Raw genomic sequence first — 25,279 nt, forward strand, 5'->3', positions numbered from 1 at the left:
ATTTCACTTGGTTTGACCAGGAAATAGGAACTCCGTGACTACTACTAGGTTTGAAAAAGGAAGCTCTAGGCTTATGTGGAAATATTATAAGTTGAGTTTTGGAAGCGTTAGGAGAAATCTTCCATTTTTGTAAATAAGAAGAGAAAATATCTAAACTTTTCTGCAGTCTGCTGCAAATAACACGAAGACTTCTTCCTTTAGCGGAAATGCCTGTGTCATCAGCGAACAAAGATTTGTGGCAACCCTGAGGCAAATCAGGTTGGTGTTATAGGGTAATTTGGCGTTTTTAAGGCCAAAGATCAATTAAGGAAAATTGTCTTCAAGGCAAACCAGTTAATTTCAGTAAAGCTACGGGTTCTTAAAAATACTTATAAATTCAGGGCACTATAGAAAACTTTAAATAAAATCAGTAATCGTTTAGGAAGTTTTAATAAAACCAGGGCAGTCTAGACTGTTGAAGAAGTTTTAAATCGATAATATAAGGGCTGTTCAATGAACTGCAGAAAAATCTTGAGAGCTTCAGTGAAAATCATAGAACTAGGGAAAATGGCTCTTATGTTAGCCTATGGATCTAAGATTGGGCCCATCACTAAAAATCTGCTATTTATCAATTTTATCTAGATGAACGCGAACTATTGAAAATTTAATCGATTCCTGAATTTATGTATGGGCCCAAATTAGGGGCATTTAGGCCTACATTACATCCATTTCCCCTATATTAATTATTTCGTTCTAATTCCATGAAAATTGCGGGAGCACAAACGTTCCAGAAACTTAAAAAAACTTCGACAACTTCACAGAAGGATAGTGGTTTTCAGATACATTTCAAGAACTCCTTAGAAATCCGGGGGGATCCGTGAACTGTTTTATTAACATTAGCAAAATGCGGGAGCTTTTGAATGAAGTTTAGTAAGCTCCAAAAATTGGAGGAATCTCAGGGGGAGTTCAGTTCCATTAGTTTCAGAAAATTAGTGAAAAATTTAAAACAGTTCAAAGATTTTCAGATAACTTCAGAGACGTTAAAAAGTTAATTGAGGTCTTCGCATACGGTCAGAAGTTCACTGAAGCTTAAACATTTTTAGGACGATTCAATTAAATTCAGCTTCACGAGAACTGCAAAAACTTTAGAGAAGTTTTGAGAATTTCAGAAAAGAACAGAGAACCTCAGAGCAGTTCCGTTAATTTTAGTGAAGTCACATCAATTTTAAAGAAGTTAAGAGATCTTCAGCGTATTGTTAAGCCTTTTGAGGAGATCCATGATCGTTAGAAAAATTGAGGAAACTTTAGAAATTCTTATAAAGTTCAGGAAAGTTTAAGAATTTAATGAGAAGTTAGACTAGTTTCTCAAACTGCAAAAGAACTTCAAGGTAGTTTCATTAGCTTCAGGAATATAGTCTTATTGATAGTGACAAAACTCGGCTTTGTCCACCGATGATGATCTTGAAACAAGGAAAAAATGAGTTAGTTAGTCTTCATCTATGTGATTCCTAATCTTCTATTCGTTGTTCCCTAGTTTGAAGTGGTTAAGACTAGGGTTCGGATGCATGGTAATTATCGGTGTCTTTGTTAAATTTTGTTGCTAAGGAATCCAATTTTGACTGACAAAGGGGCGCGCCTTTGGAGGGTGTCTCAGAGTCGGATCCTTGCGATAAATGCAAGCATGGCAACTGTAAAAAAAATCGAAAACTTCATCATTTCTCAAAAGTGATGGAGTAATACGACATGCACTAAACTTAGGACACAGGATATACTACAACAGATCAATTTCCTTGTCGCAGTAGTGTTAGGTCTCGAACAGAGGAAAAAAAAACTTAAGTAAAAATTTGGGAACTTTCAAGAAGTTCTGAAGACCTCAAATAGTTCATATTCATAGTTCAATTGAAATATTCCAAAAAATTTCGGTAAAGCTATCCTCCGAATTCATTTTTTGAAAGTTTTCTCTTGAATTACCTTGAAATTATCCACAGTAAAAAACTCTTTGGAAAGATTCGCCGAATTCATTGAATTGAATTCATTTCATATTTTTATTTGAATCTTACTCCTTCCCTTGGCATTCTACTCAAATTGTAAGTCTCATAAGAATTCATTTGCATTTCTCCTCACAAATTCCTTAGATTTCTTCTCATAATTTGATTGCTTCCTGAATTTATTTGTTGAATAGTTTTGATTTCCTGGAATTATTCTCAGATTTAATTGTAATCCTCCTTTTGATATTTTCAAAAAAAAAATTCCCAGGACTTATGCTCCGGATTCGTTTTCTCCTATAAACTTATTGAAATTATCTTCAGAATGCCCTTTTCTCTGAAGTTCACAGGAGTTGTGCTCCTCAGAAATGCCTAAGAGTTTTCATTAAAATTTACCTTCAATTCCATTCAGGGTTTCTTGAAATTCTACTCAAAACTATCAGGCTTCACATGAAATCTAAAACTCCTCAGAACTACCCTAAAAACAGATTGCATTTGATGTTTTTCTGAAAGATTTTTTTTCCAGAACTAATAAAATTTCACGAGCCTTTAAAATTGTGCATGGAATTTGACTCCAAATTCTTGAAAATTTCTTGAAGTATTATAGCTTTGAGTCCAGAACTAGTTCGAATGTAAAATTTCTAGGAAATATCCATGTTCCAAAACCAAAAAAAAAAATCGTTTCAAGCCTCTATTTTTTTTTTATTTTTTTCTTTCTTTAAAATATCCTTAGTAAGAAAATTATTAAATTCTCTGAGACTTCCAGGTATTTTAAGGAAAAACTAAATTTCCTGAAGATTCCCGGTGTACAGGTTTTTGCAGCTAGTAGACACCCTGATCATAAACTTTCTATTGAATCTTCCGCTTTAAAGGTTCATATCGTACATAAGTGTTTATGAAATAGTAATTGAATAAGTCTCAAACATCACACATTTATTTGGTGTGCCATCATAACGACTACTGTTTTTATCTTAGGTCACTTATTAGTCACTATTTTAACAACTATAAGTCACTATTTGGTCACTTATTCCTTCAACATGGTTACTAAAATCACTATTTTTGGCAGCACTGACAATTTTGAGTTGAATTCGAATCAATTTTTAGTTACTCTCACCGGTCGTGTGCGTGCGTTTGTTGCAGAAAAATGTTCAAAGAATTGTATCTTTGTTGCTTGCCATTATTATTTGATTCGTTTGTCGTGTGTGTGTCATTTGTCATGATAGTGATATATTTGATTCCCTGCATGGTAACAGGCCATCGAATTCAGTAGTAGTTTTGGATAACGAGGACTATCCCTAATAAAATTTTTGCATATATTATACAGGGTGGCCAGCAAACCGGGAAAAACCCGGGAATTCGGCGAGAGAACCGGGAAAAATAAATTAACCATACCATAGGAACACATTTTTATCCCAGAATTTCAGAATAAACCATTAAAACAGAGTGATCCTTTACCAATTTAATGTCTTGCTCTATTTGCTGCATAATTTCTTCAGTTTCCCGTCTTATTGTTTTTTTTTAGAATTTAATCACTCAGCAATATTGTAATTTGTCGTTTCAATTACAGATGAAAAGTGCATGGAAGATGCTGGATTTTGGAAACAAAAATTTGTACTACCAAAACTGAATTATTCTTTTCCGGGGTTTTATTTTTTCGTTGTTCAAAATTCTCATGATATGAATGCTAGAATTAACTTAGAATTCTTATCTCGAAATTGTTCTGAAATGAACCAAAAAAACACACTGCGTAATAATTACCATTGAATTCTTTTTGGAATTTCAACCCCTTCTAAGAATATAATTGGAATCGTTCTTAAAATTCGCTTGAGGCTGTCCGAAGACTGTGATTCCTCTGAGGATCTTTTGAAAAATTTCTTTTAACTCTGTTTAAAACAGCAGAAATCTTTCGAAATTTTATTTAGAAACCCCTTGGAGTATTTTAAAGAATTTCTTAGTTGGAGTTCTGTGATGAATCTTTCGCAATAGGGTTGAAATTATTGCCAGAACTCTGTTTCTTGTTGAATTCTGATAATGATTCTCTTAGAGTACTTATAAAATTCATCCTCACGATCCCCATACAAATCTCCTCAGAATCACGTAGGAATTTTCCGCAAAGTTTTGTTTTTCACAACTTCTTCAACCACAGAAATCTTCTAAAATTCCCTCACAATTTAATTAAGAACTTGCATTCTTCTCCACATAAATTTATCTAGCAATTTCTAAGAAGTTCATGTAAGAATAATTCTGGAGTTCTGCTCAGAACTTCTCCTTACAAAACTATGTGGGAATCCTTCTCAATATTTGTTTGAAATCAACACTTTGAATTCTTTCAAATTTTACTAAAATTTCCAGGGTTTGTCCGCTGGATTTTATGGATTGTTCTGTAATTTTTTATAACCCTTAAATGCTTCCAAGTCTCAGAGCGTGGCAATAATGACTCCAAGACTCATAAGTATGATTTTTTTTTTAAATCTGTGATCTTGAAAATTTTTCTATATCTCACATTTTTAATTAATTTTACTCCAAATCTTGCATCACAAATTGAAAAAAAAAATCTAGTTTCAGACTCTACACAAATTTTAAAGCTCCAGAATCTTGGGAATCTTCTTAAATCTCTTTTTTTTATCCCTTCAGTAAATTCCTTTCAGCACGTTCTTCGTTTTTTTTGTTGAATATTAATAACCGGGAATTTCTTAAAATTTGAACCGGGAAAAACCGGGAATTTAAAACTGAAAATTCACTGGCCACCCTGATTATAGTTTTGAGGAAGTTTATAGAAGTTATAATGAATTTGTACTCTCTTATTAAACCCGAAATGATTTACGGATGACTAAACAAGCAACTAATCCATCGATGGTAAAGCATGTCGATAAAATGTTAAAGGAGTGCAATTCGTTTATTTTGATAATAGTCTATAGTCTATAGACTATAGGCGGCTGAATGTCTTGAACCCTATTTTACCTAGGATGGTCTATATCTAAAATTCACAAACAAGGCAAAGACACGCTAGAAATAATCTTGGCGAGGGTTCGCCTATTCATTAATTTGCTAAATGAGTAGAAAGGAAATTTCTTATCCTGTCTTTTCATCTCGCCCGGTTACTAGTACACAGGATTCCGCAAGTCAATTTCAAGCATCAGGAGATATTTAGAAATATGAACTTTGAAGGTTCATACATTTACGAATGGATAAAGTAGCGTCAAGTATTTTATGTCACATTCAGTCAATAATTTGTGATGTTTGATCAGTATCGTAATAGCAGGATTTTCAAAAACACCAAATGCGTAATTCATACCATGTTTAGTTCCGGGAAAACCCCGGAAATTTTAAACAAAACAATGCGTGGCCATCCTGTTACAGTTTCGATAGTCATGAACCCTCTACACAAATCCTTCAGCAACAAGCTTATTATTAAGCCCAAATCCTAAATCAAGAAGATTAAAGAGATCCGCCTTTGCTAAGAATAATTGCCAGGGGATAGGGAACTTTTGGAAAAGTTCAAACGCCAGACCATGCCAAAACAGCCTCAAAGCTTATAAACTCATTCCACCAAAAGTTTTCACTTTGGTCAAAGTGCGGGAATATTTTCTGTTTCTTATTGATTCAAATAGATTGAAACCTCTTCGGATACCTACCGCACAAAGTAACGTGAGAGTTTATGTAACGGAGAACCCCTGTCATTTTATTTTAGATCTGATTGGCTGTCAGCTGAACGATCGAAATCGTATTTGATTTGCTGTGCAATTCTTACACAAGACCGTACGTCTACATCGTGGGAACAATTTCACGCATTGATCGAAAAAAACATATGACCATGCTGATTTGTTCGGTTTGCACTTGACACTGAATTCTACTGTGGTGGAATCATTTTAGGTGTAAGCGAAATATAAATCCATTATTGTTGGTTTTTGGCTTACCATTTAATTAGAGCGCAATTTATTAGTAAGGTAACGGTGATACTTTTGGTCATGCGGTCTAAATTGTTTTGTTTTGTATTTTATTAGTTAAATCGTAAAATTGTGAATGCTTTGTTACACTTCTTGAACACGTCGGTAAAAATGTGTCAGATGAAAAAATCATCCTACCAGATCAGAAGCTAATTTCAATATAATTACACAGTTGCTTATTTTAAATGGCAACATTTATTTCCGAAGCCAAGTCTAATGTGACAATATCAACAATCAATCGCCACCTTACAATATGTACATTAACACCACTGATGAAATTTATCTTGTGCGTCATGAATACGAATCTGTCGCTGCCAATCAACGGTAGTGCTGTTTTTTTTTCCTCACATCTTCTACGCAATTCCATCACTCACATTGCGTAAGAGCACTTCAGATCTCAATCCTTAGACACGAAGCATCACACTCAGTTTATTAATCTCAATTGTATTGGTTGGTTTAGTTCATAAACATTGCAGCTTCAGTCTATCAAGCCTCGTCTGGGAATTGATCAGCCCCTGAGATCATTTCCTAACCACGAGAAATTAACTACTCTGTTGTTCCATACTGGTTGCTTTAACAATGTTCCTTTCGTGTGACACTTGAATCGAATTTCCGAGCGGAAATTAGTATCTGATTACTGTGCTAGTGCAAGTGCCGTGCAGAGGTCTTCTTTTCTGTATCACATTACTGGGACGTACACATAGCCTACGGTGCAGAATGGAAGTGATTGACTTTTCAAGGTTTAATGTTAGCAATTTAAATTAAAGGAAATTGACGATCAGGGATAAACAATCTATCGAAAAAATATAAATCTAGAACCAGGAACTCGGGGTTTGGCCAGAATATATTTTACTGGTGGCGGGGTAAATTTAAAGAGTTGAAGCAAAACTAATGCCGGTGCCGGTAGTGTAGTGGTAAGCGTGACTGCTTTCTCACCCCAATGGGTCTGGGTTCAATCCCAGCCTAGGTCGGTGGGATTTTTCTGAGGCATAACAATCTCTGGTCACGTCTTCCTTCGGAAGGGAAGTAAAACCGTTGGTCCCGGCCCATGTGCGTTGAATGGGTACGATATCCCGCATGTGTGGAAGCTGCCTTCCTGCACATTCGATTGCCATCAATGGATGATGGAATGTTTTCACAGCAGTGACCTCTAAATTTATTTAACTTTCCGTACGCACCGTAAGATTTGATAAAGAGCAACAAATTGTTGAGATACTGTTGAAGATCTAACACTGCTTCTTGACTCCAAACTCGGCCTACGGATTCTAAATTCGGCTTAACGCATTGAAACACCATTGAAACGCCATTGAATTCACTTAGGCCTATCGGATGAAGATAAAAATTGACTCGGTCGGTGCGCTTCTTTTGTTTTGGAGAATAATGGGTTCAAACATTCATATCACGTGTTTTTATTAACTTCGTTTGGTAGTTTTTGAACTAAAGTATCGTACCAAACGCATAATTGACTTGTTAATGCCCTAATCATGGATTTATTTGGTGTTTTCTGCTCGGTAGGCCCAAAATGGGCGATTAGGCCGAAGTAGTTCTTTACCCTTCTTACATACAAGTTTCCTGCTGCGTTTATCGTTCTAGGTGCCAGATAATTCATTTTAAGGGACACAGTCGATAACTTTACTACATGGCCTACAATGCTGTATACATGGCAATGTCTTTGTGGAATGTTCGTCGAGAATTTTGCTGATGAGACGTGGGAAACAAAATTGCGGTAACTCTCCAGAACCACCCTTCAACCTCACTTCCCTTCAGTTTGAATATACTTTTACGTGTGCCGTAATGAATTTACTATCTCCGTTTTGTGATGATTCTGGCGTCAACCGGTACGCAATCATTCCATTAGACACCGTGGTTATTTTTTCTTTTCTTCGCAGTAGATACATCCGGTAAACCACGCACTGCCGTTTCCTCTGCCTAAGGCGTGTGTTTACTGTGCTAAAAATATCGCGGCGGTACTAAGCATCCTGTATTATGAATAATTGCGTGATCCATCGTCAAACCACGTTTTCTGGTAAAGCAGTTGTTCGAATTACATGCAGGACGTGGAAATATTATTCAGCTTCTTGACGACAGAGATTTACTTGGCATTCAATCTGCTTTCAACTAGTTTACCATCAAGCAAAACCAATGAACTGGGAATACAGGTTTATACAAAAGTACGACAACAACGCTTTCGAGGGAGTGTTTGTTTTAAACTGGATTTGTTGCCATATCGAACCGAGTGTCCCACCAAAAGTGAAGAAATTCATTCGTCATTCAATATCTCCTGTGGAAACGCATCATGATGATTCTGTTTTCTGTGCAGGTTGTGGAAGCAAAGGATAATCTAGAAGATGCCACCTGAATATGTGTCTATATTTCAACAGCATTTACATCCCAGCTGAATCAATAATGTGTTAATGTGAAAAAAGAAAAAAAAATAAGTGCGGAAATGAGTGAAAATCCATAAACACACCGAGTGCAATTGAAGATGACTGGTGCTATAATCAGAAGCAATTGTGGGTACTATTAAATCCTGGATAATATAAAGCAACTACAAAAATAGTGAAGTGCCAACATTGTAGTCATGCACGGCATACAGCATTTATTCCGTCAACATGCGTTGGAAAAACAAAGCAGTACCGAAAGTTGGCACTCTGCCTTCGGTGGAAGTACAAGTGGTAGCATGTCGTCCCAGGGAACTCTTCCCTTCAGTAGACCGACAACCGAACGATCTCGCAGTGTTGACGATTCCAGGTCAACCAACGAAAGTGAGGGTGAGTAGAGTAAACAATTTGCTCGTATATAGAAAGTTCATTTGGATTAGAATATTTGGCATTTTTTCAATCTTTTCCCACCAGACAAATAAACGTGTATTTATTCTCTGTCTGTAAATTGTGCCAAATTTCTAACTTTATGATAAACATAATTTATGAGGCATGTTCTGTCTGTTTAACATTGTAGATCCGAGAATCGGAACGCATCACCTTGATCTGGAAGCTTTCCGCTCCCCATCGTCCAATGATTCCCATAATCTAGAAATTTCTGCACCTCGTAATAAAAAGTCTCCCGATGCTAGAGGGAGTCTGGATTTTGGCAGATCCGGTATTAAGAAGATGTCCAAAAGAAACGTTACGGTAAGAACTGCGTTATGCAGCTATGTATTTGCTATAGAAAACGTCCATTTTCTAGGGTCGACGGAATTCTTTGGACAGCGCCGGTTCACCTCCTCAGGCCAATAATATAGGATTTTTCCCTCACGACCTAGATGATATCTACGAGTACAAAACAGATCATCAGTATTTTACCCATACCGGTGGGTATGACGAACCGGAACGTCCAGCAATAACCTCGGATAACCACCGAAATATGCTCTTCCAGCGTAATCATGCCTTCCATTCGCTGGACGAGTATGCCAACGCTATCAATCATAGCATCGGTTTCAATCGGTACCAACCGGACAATCGCTACCTCGGACAGGGCAATCGGTTTGATAACAGTAGTTTTGCCCGAAAACTCACTTCGAGCATCTCGCAAAGCAGCATCGATAGCGATCAGTCACAAACATCGTTAACGAAGGCTTACGAAAAGCATCATCATCGGAATCACCACAAGGGTCACCATCATCATTCAATCACCGAAATGCTGAAGACTTTGGGCAAAAAAGCTCACATTTGGCCAGGGCGGTCCCGCCATCAGTCAATGAGTGAATCTCCCGATATCTTGCCAATGGATCTGTCCAAACTGAACCAGAACGAGCACGGAGAGTTCAGGGGACGATCCCGCTCACTCGGGACGGAACGCACGAGACGAATCTTGGACGACTGCGAATCGACGTATAACATTTACAATAAGATATTGAAAGAAGGTAATTGGATTTGTTTTTATATTTCACCGACTTTACCGGTTTACGTACGTAAAGCGTACAGAAACGGAGGTGAATAGTTCAATGTTCGTCGTTGTACCTACTTGATTAGTTGAACTGAAAGTAAAAATGGAAATGATTAGCTCTGGTGGTACCAAGTCTAAGCGGTTTTCAAGTACATGGACGACGACGTAAGAATATGATAAACAGCTAGGACTGAGTGAGTCATGCTTTTGCGGTAACATTCGGTAGAAAATACTTTTATAGAGCTCATCAAGAGGGAGTTGAATACACTTAAACGTTATCGAAGGTTCGCGGATTTTTTTTTCAGCATTTCTACTAAAACTTAGTAATACATATTCTTTTTTCTGGCATGGCAGAGGACTTAAACACAAGCTGTCCCGAGTTTGTGTAATCACGCGAAGGATTACTTGCCACGCCGAACGGTTTGGCTGGTACCCCGTTGCCCTGCCGGGACTGCTGGAACGAGTGCCTTTTTTCTCGATTCTATCAAACAAACTGTTCGAGACGCTAAGACAGTTACTCTACTAAAGAGACTGTTACAATGGTTCAGAATTTTGATAGACCGAAAAGGAGTGCCTTTAGCATCGGGTTTTTGGACTTTAATTTTAGACCGAGGACTGAACTTCTCACTAAATTAGAGGTTCTGGTCTCAACAGTTATATAAGCTTTAAAACCTGATGAAGGAACTGGATGGAAGGAATTCGGATCTTAACAGATCGACAGATGATTTAAGACTATCGAAAACATTCAGTTTATTAGTATTACCGCCTATGCATTCTCTTATTACATAGCATTGACCTAGAATATTGTGTCATTTTCGTTGCTCTCGTGTTCATTGAACCTGGCTAAGCGAAGGGATGATGAAACAGAACAGCTGTTTACATTTGACTTTGAACTTTATTTTCTTTGCATCGTCTTGGGTTATTCGAGATCGTTCTTCAATTTTTGCTAATTTATCGCATTCACAACAAGGATTTTTAACGAAGTTCCTTTTTTTTTTGTTTATGATTTGTCGCTGTGGTTAGACTTCATGGTTTTAATGTCATGGCTCTGTATTCTTTCTTAAAACTTCAGAATAAAACCAGAGTTAATTAATGCTTCATTAAAACCTGATTAAAACCATTATTTTTGGGTTAATGTGACACTCCGCCCCCCCCAAATAAAAAATCTATATCAACAATTGACCGATGAACTTCAAAATGAATATGTGTATAGTTTCAAAAGCGAGTTGAATGCGTAACATTAAAGTTAGGGAGAGAATGATTAAAGGTGTGGGGTTCAATTACGGCCGAGTGTTCCCACTACTGAAAGAGAATATATTCAAATTGATCATCTACATACGTCTTAGTACCTCGTGTATATTTTGCGTATTAGAACCGTCAAAAAACTTTAAAAAAGCACAAGCAACTGGTTGAAGCCACCAAAAACATGACTTTCGATGGCCACAGTCGCCATATTGCCATTGATCGCCATATTGGATTTTATTCGATGATGGGAGTTTTTCATAAGCCTACCTTACGGAGAAATTAGTTCGTCGTAAGGAAGCAGAAGAAAATGAAAGAAGAGGTAATCTGCTCATAATCGCATATCTTTCCAATCAGCTTGTTTTCCTTTCCATATGGGACACCATTTATGATGATTTGTTTTCTTTTCTTCTGTTTCCTTACAAAAAACAAAGTGCTCTATCATTATTTGAGCAGTTCCATGAATTCCATGAAACTTCCAATAAGTGGCAATACAGCAAGTTTGTGCTGGAATTCTTTCATTTTGATTCACGCCTAATTTTTCAAAATGGCGTATTTGATATTTTTCAATATATTATAGAATTAAATCAGAATGACGTCAGAGACAAAGTTGTAGGAAAATTGTCAAAAATGGTTAAAAAAAACTATTGAAAACTTCAAAAACAGAAAAAAAGAACATTTTAAAGATAAACTTATGTTTATTTGAAAGTATATCAAACATGCTATCTTTCCTGAAATAGACACTGTGGAAAAGTTCCAGACCAATTAGCGAAAAAAAATTGTCTCGACCATCTTCGATTTGCATGAAACTTTGCCTAATTTTTTGATGTGCCGGCAACATTTTGGATCTTGTATTTTTACAAAATAGCGCCATTAAAATTTTTTAGTAAAGTTATTGTTACTTCTGATCAAAATAACGTCTGAGACAAAGTTGTAGAGAAAAATAAAGCCTATCTTTCCCATGATACACACGGTAACTACTTTATAGTAATTTAAAGTAAAAATTCCAGGAAAGTGTTAAACACTCAAATGTCTTAAAGTGACGTTATTCAATTTTTGAATTTTTATTTTAAAAGAAAGCTTATCGAAAATTAATTTTTTTGGAATATTTAAATCTATGAGCACTTGATTGAAAAAAAAATCGTAGAAAAAGAACTTTTGGTAAAATGTCTGAACTTTTTATTAGTAATATGTTATGTTATTTTCGCACGAGCAATGATTGGAAACGTCTCAAATATTGTGTTCCTGTGTTTAAATTACAAAAAAAAAAACGTACCGCAAAACGGGGTAACATTGATAGTTTTTAAAAGTATATTCTAAATAATATAAACAGCAATGAATGTTTTTCAATTTTATATTGTTAAAACAAGTACTGAGGATCCAAGAGTCATTTCGTCCGTAATATGTTTAAAGGAAATTAAATAATTTGTACTAACTTTTTAGTTTTGTGACCGAACTTCAGTTTTTTGATTTGGGGTTACTTTGATAATGCTCGATGAATGTAGTAGTTAGTTCTTTAAATATGAAACTTTGAATAAGTATATAATCAGACAACATAATAAGCAATAAGAATACCACATTGAATTTGTGATGGCTATATCGGAAATACATTTCATAAGTGATGGTTTGAGTGCTTTTTAAAACAGGCGAAAAACACTCAAATTGATTTTTAGTATGTTTGTAAAATATGTAACACATACTACATAAAAACTTTACACAATATCAACGAAAATACCCTAAACCACAATATGGAACCAATGTTTCTAATTTGGAAAAAGCGCAACGAGTAAATTTAATCTTTTCATTATACTATTATACTATCAAAGTTAACCGCATTATCAAAGATATACCCCGTTTAACGGTAATAAGTTCATCATAAGTTCTTGTTTTACGGTTTTTGATAATTTAAAATAAAAATCAAAAGTTGAACAAGGACATTTTGAGACATTTGGTTGTTAAACAATTTTTTATTTTATTTCTGAAAATTACTTTAAAAAATACCGTTTATATTTTTTTTTTCAAAAAGGCATTAATTTTCTCTACAACTTTGTATCAGACGTCATTTCGATCAGTGACGTTTACGTGCTACAAAATTTTGAAAAATGTCAAAAACGCCATTTAAAAAAAAATCTCAAGATTCAGAATGGCTAAATTTTAGCAAAAATGTGAATGATTGCCCATAACAAAAAAATATTCAAAGCTTCATTTTTGGGAAGGTCAAGTTTTCCGATTCGTCATTTGGCGTGGACTGGCTCAATGGACACTTCAAAATTGTTCAAAACTGTAGACCTAATATTGAACTTTTTTCCACAAATAGGGTTTTTGATCTAATTTCCGTCCTACTAAGCACAACGCGCACTTAACCTCTTATTTCTGAACGAGTTTTAACTAAAAATTGAATGTTTCTGTGAAAGATGACTTCTAAATTTATTCACCTTTCCATACGTACCGTTAGATTTGATAAAGAGTCACAAATTGTTGAGATATTGTTTAAAATCTAATACTGCTTCTTGATTCTAAATTCGTTCTACGAGTTTCAATTCCGTCCAAACGCATTGAAACGCCATTAGATTTTCTTCGTCCTACGGATAAACGTAGAAAAAGGGGATTCGCTAGGAGCGCTTCTTTTGTTTTGAGAACAATGAGCGTAAATATTCATACAATGCGCTCTAACAGGATTTATGTTTTAGCTAATGAACTAACGCATCAGAACAAACCTATTATTGATTTGTAAACGGTGAAGTCATTGATATTATTGATCTTTTCTGATCGATAGAACGAAAATGGGCGATTACGACGAAGTAGCGCTCTACCCTAATTGTTATTGATTTTTATTCAGAAAACCAGATAATTGTTTCCTATGCGCAAATCACATAAATACTAAAAGTTTATGTTCTACGATTTCGTCAACTTTGAAGTGTCCATAGCATTTTTGAAAAGTTTTCAAATAAATTCAGAAATTACAGTTTTGTTATTGAAGTTTTTATTAATTTTTTTTATTTCTCGTTTTTGACGTAAACTTGCGATATATTTTTCAGTATGTTTTTCAAAAGAGGCAGTCAAGTTTCCTGTTACTTTGTTACAGACGTCATCTCGACTAGATGAGCCGTTTTCCTGCTATGATTTATTTGAAAATATTGAATATGCCATTTTGAAAAATTGGGCGTGAGTTAATATTGTTTTTTTTTCGCTATTCGGCCTGGAACTGCTTATGTATCTTATAAGGAAAAGTCTCAGCTTCCAAATGGCACACAGCAAAAAATAAATTTTAATATTACATCCAAGAGGATGCACTTTAATCATGTCGAAAATCTCATGTAATTTTTATGGCCACAAAAAAAAATGCAGTAAAAGCAGCGTAATTTCAGTTCATGCACTGTATTTATGATAATTTTGTCCTTTTTGGCAAGTAATATTACACCATATTTTTGACACGATTGAAGTGCATTACCAATGTTTTAGAGTTTGCATTAGTGATTGAATATGATTTAAAACACTATGAATCGTATCTCTAGTTCATTAACCCCATGGTGGCATTCTGTTACTACTGAAAAAATATCATTTAAGCTTACCAGGGTTCCTTCCACTCACTTGCTATAAAACATGATTTTCGAAATTTTTAAATCATTATATGTTGTAATGATATTTTGTACTTTTTAGATACAAGAACAGGTTGAAAGGCAAGTATTTGACACATTTAACCTGTCAATTTTGCTTTCGAAGCGTCATAATCAGCGATTTTATGATTCGTGAGCGTTCACTCAGAGTGAGCGCTCGCGAGTCGTAAAATCGCTGATTGTGACTATCTGACAGCGAATTTGACAGAATTCATGTGTCAAACACTTGCCTTTCAACCTCTTCTTGTATCTAACCAGTACAAAATATAATTATAACATCTAATGGTTCCAAAATTCCGAAAACCCTTTTTTAAGCAAATGAGTGGAAGCAACCCTGAAGCTTGCATATGATTTTATTTGATATATGCGTTCTCAATTTCAATCACTCCCTTGGGAAATTATGTTGATTAAAATAGAAAAACTTTCACCGATATCTAATTGATTATATTCAACATAATTAATACCTATCACCCACACTGGCACATATACAGTTACAAGATATAAATAATAGGTAAACGCCTAATTCATCTAGATGTTTTGTTGTCAGCATTTCACCAGTTCCAGGACAGAACAATAAATAAGTCAAGCAAAAGTCTGATTGCTTTGTATATACCTACGTCTTGTATGACCCAATAAAAAAATTCAAATTGTGGCTTGTAGTGTGTATAGGGTTAACTACCCCATTTCCGGCCTATTAAGCACAACCTGCATTTAGTCTTTCTTAATCAAGCGCAGTTTAGCACCAAACGGAATGTTATTATTACTGATGGCTTCCAAATTTATTTACCTTTCCGTACTACCGTAAGATTTTAAAAAGAGAAACAAATCGTTGAGATATAGTCTAAAGTCTAACACTGCTTCTTGACGCCAAACTCGGCCTACGGATTCTAAACTCGGCCTAACGCATTGAAACGCCATTGGAACGACAATGAATTCACTTCGTCCTATCGGATGAAGATACAAAATGATTCGGTCGGAGCGCTTCTTTTGTTTTTGGGAGTTATGGGTGCAAACATTGATATGACGCGTTCTCATTGACTTCGTTCGGTAGCTTATTAACTAAAGTATCGTACCAAACGCATAATTGACTTGTTAAATCTGAAATCATGGATTTATTTGAAGTTTTCTGCTCGATAGGCCCAAAATGGGCGATTAGGCTACCCTATCATACATCAGTCGCTGTAGAAGCTTTGAAGCTCCAATCTAAAAATACACTCACGCATCACGTGTCCAGGACTCAGGATGCTTTCTCTGCCTTGCCCCGTCTATTTCGTGAACGTATTGGTGATATATGAGATTGAAATGCTAGGTAAAGCAAAAAGAGAGATAAGCCCAAAAGTAGTAGCGGATGCAATGCTATCCAGATCGTAGGTTTAGTGTTTACAATTACAACCATCGTCTACGCGAAATTTCATTTGATTTGTTGAAGTAATTTGTGAGAATTAGTTTTTTTAAAGATGGATCAAGATATAATTCAACCTCTTGTGCTAGAAACGCGTAAGTAGTGTTTTATCGGTCGTTTTAATGAGGATGATGGTAAGCAATCCATCCGAATGCCTAAAAACGGTGGCCATCGCAACAGTGGACAGTGGACAGTATACAAAACAGTGAATGATACTCAAAATGAAATCAAAACCTTTTTCACTGGAGTTTATGGATGTTTGGAGACTTATTAGAACAGTTTTAGATGGGACTAGGAAGTATGATAATTCTATAAACTCATGTTCGACGTGTGATGCTGACCCACTCACACTCGAACGACATGAGAATTGTTATTGTTAGTATGTGTAGTATTGATAACTTTAATCGTGTTATTACCAAAAAGGCTTGTGGAAGATTTTTCTCAACGTTCGCAATATTAATTTGAAAAAAAAAACCCTTAAATATGCGTCCTTCAATTAGATGTGCACCGTCGAACCGGTATCAATGTCCATACAAACATCAACACTTTTCTGCCATTAACGACAGAAATGCATTTATACTTCTAAATAGAACTAGGAAAAAAGGTGTGTCTCGTCGAGCCGGTTTCTTCATCGGACTAAACCGGTAAGTGCTATGTGGATGTTTGTATATATGTAGAGGTATTATCAAACGAACAGCTTTACGTAAGCTTTCCTACCGCCAAGTTGTAAACAATCCGGTGAATTAAAAATAACAACATGACCGGTGCCATCAGCTATTTAGCTCACATATAGGTCCCATAGCGTGACGTTAACGGGGACCAAATCTTTCGCCGTGGTGCTTTTTGTTTGTCGTCTCTTGTAGGATATACGTGACGTGAAATGAATGTTATTCTTACAGTTTGCCGTTTCTAAGTAATTTGTCTTCGACTGAACATGGACAATTAATACCTTCTTTGGTCAAATTGTACTCTCCTACCTTGATTGTTAGGTGTACAATATCAGCAGTCTATGGGAGAAATGCGATGATTTTCACAGTATTTAGTTGGGTTCCATACATCAATAATCCAAGTGCGTTCGTTTTATTCACAGCGGCTCACATGCGAAGAGCCTCGGCGGAACTAGCGGAAAGACGACGAGCATCACTAGGAGCCAGCCGAGGGCTGAGACCAGACGGTACACTAGATCCGTATCACGCGGCAATTCTATTCCGAGATTCACGAGGGGTAAGTACCACTTCGAACCAATGTGTTATGATTTTTTTTTGTACCCACGAATGATGTCACTCTAGCCCACCGTGTTCAGCACGGCATATGCTGTTTGTGTAGTCTACCTATCGGGCGGATTGGCAATCGTGAAGTATTGAACACTGCCTGCGGGCGTCACCTTCAGTGTGACTTGATGTCGTAGGGGAAAGGGGATAAGATGGTCATATGGGACAAGACGATCATCGTCTCTAAACCACAATTTTTGACAGTTTGTGATAGAAATGTGTGTAAACCACTTCGCTAGTATGTTCCCATGCTGCGATTCATGTTACATAATGTTATTGTCTGGAGGTACCACATTCAAATTTGCTTTTAATAAATTATGTTATGAAGATTCAAAAATCGGATACTGAGGTGGCCGTAACTTAAATCTACCTGTGCACTACCCTAATAAAAATAACCATAAAAGAGAGCTGAACGACCTGTTCGGGGTATCATCCAAACCATTTGTGGTATAGTTTACCCATCCGGGATACAGTTCGTTCATGGTTTTTGTTTATTAGGGTAACTCTCAAAACACAAACAATTATCAAAATATTGCTTGAAATGGCTAGCTATCAAGTAAACTAAAAGACAATGTCAATTTATCAATCGATTTGAGTTTTAATATGGCATTATATCTGGTTTTTAAAATTGGTCCACAGATAAAAAGTGACGTTACGCAACGCCACTAGAATTGAACATTATGAGCACCACCGATGTATAAGGGTAACAATGTCTAAATTTCATTCTATACACAACAATACAACACAATAATTGTGCCTGAAAAATTGAAGTTTCCTTTTGATCTTTAATCGAATTTGAACAAGTTTGTATGATTGTTCTTCAAGCATAGAATTATAGCTCAACCCTTGAAGCTTCTGTAGGATTGTGGAAGGAATTATTTTCTGATCATAATTATGGAATTTTATTCTAGTTTCGTTAAGGTGGCCATCTTGCCCCTAGCCTGCCTTCCTATATCGAATGAAGTTGAAAACAACTTGGTACAAGTGCCTTTTATAAACAACCGAGAGTGCAGTTGCGTTCCGCATCCCACGTTTAGCTTCGACCGACTTGTAATGTTTATGTGCTTGTTTACCAATGGACTTAAGTTGTTTACAGCCGACACAAGAAGCGATTGCTTGCGATAGGGCAGTGATGCACTTCGTACTACTCTTGTTCAAACTGTCACATATGGCCTTGACTTTTTCGCTAGTGTCTAGAATAACGTTAATCGGTTTACGGTAACTTGAATTACCATACTGGGTATTACATCGACACTGGGCAAGTGGGTCTGAGTCGCACAGGGAACAATTACTTTTTCGCCATGTCTCGAGAATGAAAACTCGCCTAATCAAACCATCAACATCATCGTGTGGGGAGAGAGTCCCTCTACCCGATGGAATTGGTAGCTTATGTAGATAAATTTTAATTTAGGGGAATTCGAGGTAAGACCGTTGAAAATATACACATTTTTTTGACAAATCGTTTTGACAATTGAATAAGGGTGTCATTATTGATCGCACAAGATAAAAATGTTCAGAAACATGTCCTTAGACCCGACCTACACGTAAAACAATGCTCTCTAACATTCAATGTAAGGGTGGATTTATTACAAGCAAGTTTTCCCAGAATGCATATTTTTGTATAAAACCTTCACGATATGATTTTCTAGACGCAATGCATTTAGGAAGCAAAGTTTGTTCAAAAATTAAGCTAACATAAAAATGACAAAAAAATTTTAAAAGCCTTCCGGAGACCACATTAAAGAATATGTCCATATCGTGAAACATTGCAAATTCTGCATACCTTTCATGCAAATCTGTAATATAACCTTACATGTCCCGGTTGAGTGTAGGATTTACTCAGTTTTTACGAAAATACTCTAGGAAACATTGGGGTTGTCCCTGGTTTTCCGGTCCCTTAGTGTCACCCTGATTCCAAAAATACCCATATTGTGGGGTAATTGATAGTATTTTTCAGTTTTTCTCTAACCGGAAGCCGCCATCTAGCACTTCAAAATGGCGTCAGACAAGGGTGCTTCCACTCATTTACTATAAAAAATGATTTTCGGAATTTTGAAATCATTGGATATTATAATGATATTTTGGATTGTACGACTTTTCCCCGAAAACCAGTCCCCCGAAAACACTTTTCCCGAAAGTTATTGCCCCGAATGTAACTTTTCCCCGAAATACAATTCCCCGAAATACAATTCTCCGAAATACAATTCCCCGAATGGCACAGTTCCCAGAAAATAATTTCCCCGAATGTGCCATTTCCCCGAATCTGCGCATCTTCGCTGGTTAACTACTTGTATCGAACAATACCACAATAAACATATTAATGTGCGTCGAATAAAGACAATAGTTTGACTTTCGTTAAAACAAAATGTAAAGGTCAAGCTCTTGAAATCGGTGTAATCCTATTTCAGCAGCTTTTGACCTTTCCATGTAGTTTTAACGAAAGTCAAACTTTTGTCTTTATTCAACACATATTGATTTCTTCGTGCTCCATACAATTTTAGATTCACCCTATAAGGAGTCGCCATGTGACTAATATGTATGGCATGGGGACGCATGATATCTTTTCTTTGTTTGTATGGAGTTTTTTTTTAACGGTCGTACCTATCAAACAAACACACACATTGTATGCAATTAGCTCCATGGATCATACCATATTATACGTCAAAGAATGAACTATGATTCAAAGAAGGAAAATTTCTTGCGACAAGCAAAATTTTCCCTTCTTTGTACCCCACACGGTAAGAAATATTGTCAATACTTAAAAGTATTGACAATAATATTGATGATGTGAATACAGATATATTGTCAATACCGATGTATTGACGTCAATATAAAATGCATTGACAATACGATTATTGTCAATACAAACAGTCGTGTAGAGTCCACTTTAATTCGACACACATTGATATGTGTATTGTGGTATTGTTCGATACAAGTAGTTAACCAGCGAAAGATTTGATGAAACTGACACAATTTTCCCTTCTTTATATCAAAGCTCAGTCTTTATGCTCATTACAATCAGATATCAATTTGATAAACCGAAAAATGTCATAACAAGTCATAACCACAAACTTTATCTAGGGTGTTGAACGACTTTGTTCTGTTTATCAATATTCAGCAAAGATATTTTTCTCAATTTCATATAGATAAGTTGTAACAAACCCAAGGATCATATTTAAATAGATCGCACAGTGTAAATTGTATCATTCGGGGAACTAGTTCTTTCGGGGAAATAGTTTTCGGGAAAACGTTCCTTTCGGGGAACTGGTTCATTCGGGGAATCGTATTTCGGGGATAAAACGTTCGAGGAAAGTGTTTCCGGGGAACTGGTTTTCGGGGAAAAGTCGTGCAGTCATATTTTGTACTTGCTATATACAAGAACAGCTTGAAAGCACAGAACAGAAGTGGAACTTCGGATCAGAAAGTGGCTCCACTTGTCATTTGCGAACACTGGGGTACCTAGCGATAGAAGGCATCTTCTGCCTGCAATTAAGATAGGCAGCATGCTATGATAGTGTGAGTGCACATAGAAGCCCGTGTGGAACGCTATCACAACGCATCGCTTGTTAAGCAGAAAAACGAACCACTTTTTGATTCACCGACTTGTTTTCACTTCCCCTTCTGTTCTGTGTTAAAAGGCATGTATTTGACACATAAAACCTGCTAAATTCGCTTTCAGATAGTCACAATCAGCGATTTTACAACTCGCGAGCGCTCACTCTGAGTGAACGCACACGAATCATAAAATCGTTGATTGTGACACTCTGAAAGCGAAATTGACAAATTTCATATGTCAAACACATACTTTACAAACTCTTTTTTTAACTTACAAGTACAACATATCACAATAACATCTAATGATTTCATGAGAGTGGAAGCAACCCTGGTTTCCGGTCCACGATTCCAAAATTACCCATACTGTGGGTATTTGACAGAATATCCATGTTTTACTCTTATAGTAAGCCATCATTTTCAATTTCAAAATGGCGATATACATATATTTCCGGAGTCTATATCCCGATTCCAAAAATACCCATAATTTGTGGTATTTGGCTGTGTTTACAGTTTTCCTGTATCCGGAAGCCGGCATCTTGAATTTCAAAAAGGCGTCAATAATTAGTTTCCAGTTCTTAAACGTCACCTCGATTCCACAATACCCATATTGTGTTTTTCTTTAACCGGAAGCCGCCATATTGGATATCAAAATGTCGTCAGACATGGGTTTCCGGTCTCTAAACGTCACCAAGATTCTAGAAATACCCATATTGTGAATTGTTTGACAGTATTTCCCAGTTTTTCTGCAACCGGAAACGGTCATCTTGGATTTCAAAATGGCGTCAGGTATAGATTTTTGGTCCCTACACGTCACCCAGATTTCAAAAATATTCATATTGTGGGGTATTTTACAGTATTTTTCAGTTTTTTTTTTCTAATCGGCAGGTGCCATCTTTTATATATCAAAATGGATTTAGACATGGATTTTTGGTCCCTACACGTCATCCCGAATCCAAAAATACCCATATTGTGGGGTATTTGACAGTATTTTTCAGTTTTTCTCTAACCGGAAGCCGCCATTTTGGATATTAAAATGGCGTCAAACATGGTTTCCCATTCGCTACACGTAAGCACGATTCCAAGAATACCCATATTGAAGGGAATTTGACAAAATCTCCCAGTTTGTCTGTAACAGGAACCGTCCATCTTGGATTTCAAAGTGGCGTCTGACTTAGATTTCTGGTCCCTACACGTCACCCATATTTCAAAAATACTCGTAATGTGAATTGTTTGACAGTATTTCCCAGTTTTTCTGTAACCAGAAGTATACCCTAATAAAAAAAATAGCAAACGAACTATATCCCGGATAGGTAAACTATCCCACAAATGGTTTGGATGATACCCCGAACACGTCGTTAAGCTCCCTTTTATGGTTATTTTTATAAGGGAAATCCCATACACAGGATCCTTTATTCAAGGTTGACAACTTTCAAGAGTGTTTGTCCCACCGGTGGAGCAAAAGTTCGTTTCAAAAACAGGGCAAAAGTTCTCACACTTCAAGGTAGTTTTTAAGAAGTCTTGCCACTACAAATCTTTAAATATCCCATAATGGTGTGAAGGTCATAAAGAAAGCATATGTTTGTGCCCAGATATTGTCAGAACTTGGTGAACAGGCCTCCCTAAGCTCGGTCGGTATAGGCGCAGCTACAAAGCAAGACCATGCTGGGTTTGATTCCCTGGTCTAGGTATTTTTCGGGTTGGAAAATTTCTTGACTTCCCTGGGCATAGAGTATGATTGTATTTGCCACACAATTATACTTTTGCAAAAATGGTACAGGCTTTTAAAGCTCTCAAATTATAACTGTGGAAGATTTTGTCTTATGTAAACACGAATATTGCCATGATAATTTCAAATTTGAGTTAGACACTATACCTGTTTCTAGCAAGCACAAAACGACGGATCGAGTGTTGAGAACGATTGTGACTGTATGTCCGAAGAGAGAGAAGATCGTCCATACGGCACTTGATGCTTGACGCTGGAGGGACACATGACCTTCCATTTTGCAATGAGATGAAGAAATAAACGTTTAGAGCTAGAAAGTTATAGTCTTGAGCAAAGTTGTTCACAGTAATGCTCCCTACAGCATTGCCGAACACAATTATTTTGTATCTTATTATGTTACAAAAATAAATTTTGCATCTCACTTTTAGGTTGATTAATCTTTAATTTTCTTTTATCATAAGAAGGAATGTTGTAACCCAAGAAACTTCTCAGAAAACACCTAGTACCTTTAATCAACCATTTCAGCGTAAATAAAATAGCGCGTGTTTTGATACCCTTGGCACCACTGTGCCCTGTGCCTCGCCAGATTCGAATGTTGTGTGACAAAATTAAAAGTATTAATTCGTTCCGGCCTAAATGTAGATTACTTGCCATTAAGGTGAATCACCTTAAGGTGAAATACAGGTAGCATTTGTGAAAACAACGGTAGCTTGATCTAAGATTAATTTCACATTTGAATGACATTGCGCAACTTTCACGTTGGGTATCGTAGAAATATTTCAAGTTTGAGTTTCACGTAGTTGAGTGAAGATTTTTTAAACGTATCTCCCCTTTCGACGAAAATAAAGAGTAGATAACAAAATAACAAACACCGGGAAATTAGCGTAAGGAATGTGTAACCGAATGAATGCTCTGCTATAAAGTGTTGTTTGTTTACAAACAAAAAGTCACTAGCTTACGATGTAATGAATGTACAATTGCTTTTAAATCAGTCGTTGAATTTGAAACATTGAAATTTTAATTCGAGAGTTATCGAGAATAATGTGTCCATTTCTTTACTCGTTTTGTTTAGTTTGTTGTTGATTACAACAGACGTTCTAGAATCCAAATGATAAAATGTTTCAATACATGTATCTAACATAAAGGCTACGTACTTAGTCCGAACTAAGGAGAGAGAAATAAGTATCTGTGCTCAAATCACGTCGATAGTTTAGTTAGTAAATTTAGTCATTTCAAGCATATTCAAGCATGTTTTCCTTTTATTATTTCACAAAAAAAAAACAACGAAAGCTTTTTCCAATCAGAAGTGATGTCTCAGAGAAAACCATCTTTGAAATTTTTATTTACTAACTAGGTCACTCTCACCTTAAACAAAAGAGCCACATTCAAGCTCGTTGCGTTGATCATTTGTTTGGACGCCGATATTGAATGCTACTGAACGTCAGTTAAATAAAACTTCAATTTTACCGTATAATAATATTTACTAATTGTGTGATTTGAAATTCATCAAGACAATCATTGGAATATTCGAGTCTCATCATGAAATGCTATCAAGATTCCGAAAATTGTCGTGATTGCTAAAATTGCACACGGCATTATGATCAATTTCACCCCGGTTCATGGTATCTTTAATTTTTTGGACACATTTCTTAAATTCTGGAGCGACGGTTTCATATCGCACACCGGCTATTGATTTTGTACACCTTCTGTCTTCCATTGTCAAGAAGCAGGCAAAAGCTTCACTTCTTAGCAACATTTGCACCTTTTAGCACTGAGCGATGGTTATCACAATGCAAACATGGAAATTTGGTAAATGTCCAATGTTATGAAGAGTCCCAAGTTGGCAAATTTGACTGGCTCATTATCGACCATAGCCACTGAGTGGTGTACGGATGCAATATGCTTGTCCAAATCAAGTAGGTAGGCATATACGACGGATGATCACTTTTGGAAAACGTGTTCCATATACGCATACACGTTCAACTCACTAATCAAATTGCGGTGTTTGGTTTTCCAATTTCTACTCGATAACAATGTCTGGTCGAGATGGACGATAGATAAGTTGAAATGCAGTATAGTGCAAACGAAAATGTTACCCAATCTAATGGTAAAGATGCAGTGGTAGTTTACGATCCTAGTTTCAGTTGAATTGAATATTAACTACTGTAGAAAATGGACACATTCAGGTGAAATAAATTACCTACCAAATAGCTTGCTCTGTTGAACAATCTTTGCTGCAACAGTTCAGGCATTCAACCCTGTGTTGTTTACAACTACCTGACATAGGCGAATCGTGAAAATAGATACAAAACAAAATTTGCATTCATTGATTCTAATTCATTATCCTCTCACAACTACTGATCATAATTATTTAATTGATTCCTATCCTATTGTATTCCCCGGTGATGATTCGATAGTGCTTTACACGATTACTTGTGGCAAAAACATACTAATACGTCTCCAACTGGAGCTCTAATTAAACACCAAGATAACCGTTACAGTTGCGTTTGATAAATTTTCCCCAAGCTGTTGTTTACCCTAGCCAGCAGGCAGCAGCCAGATCGGCGAGCGTGACTTAATCATGAGTTTGATTAGGCGCTACACAGAAGAAATATTGTGCTTGTATGTATGTGAACTTGTTGTTTTACTTCCTTCTTTCAGATCACAGTGTGT

The 25,279-nt window shown here is 36.3% G+C and overlaps 1 protein-coding gene across 3 annotated transcripts in view; it reads left to right on the forward strand.

The window, feature by feature from the left end:
* SNF4Agamma (SNF4/AMP-activated protein kinase gamma subunit) overlaps positions 1 to 25,279 on the forward strand; it is a 246,075-nt gene that overhangs the window by 157,136 nt on the left and 63,660 nt on the right. For all 3 annotated transcript variants that reach the window (XM_065235298.1, XM_065235296.1, XM_065235297.1), the window contains exon 8: positions 17,148 to 17,281. In XM_065235298.1, coding sequence (XP_065091370.1) covers positions 17,148 to 17,281 — 134 coding nt within the window. The remainder of the gene's footprint in view (positions 1 to 17,147; positions 17,282 to 25,279) is intronic.

This window comes from Ochlerotatus camptorhynchus, unplaced genomic scaffold (genome assembly GCF_037179485.1).
Source record: "Ochlerotatus camptorhynchus isolate MF236.1 unplaced genomic scaffold, CSIRO-AGI_Acam_v1.1 ptg000471l, whole genome shotgun sequence".
Lineage (NCBI taxonomy): Eukaryota > Metazoa > Arthropoda > Insecta > Diptera > Culicidae > Ochlerotatus > Ochlerotatus camptorhynchus.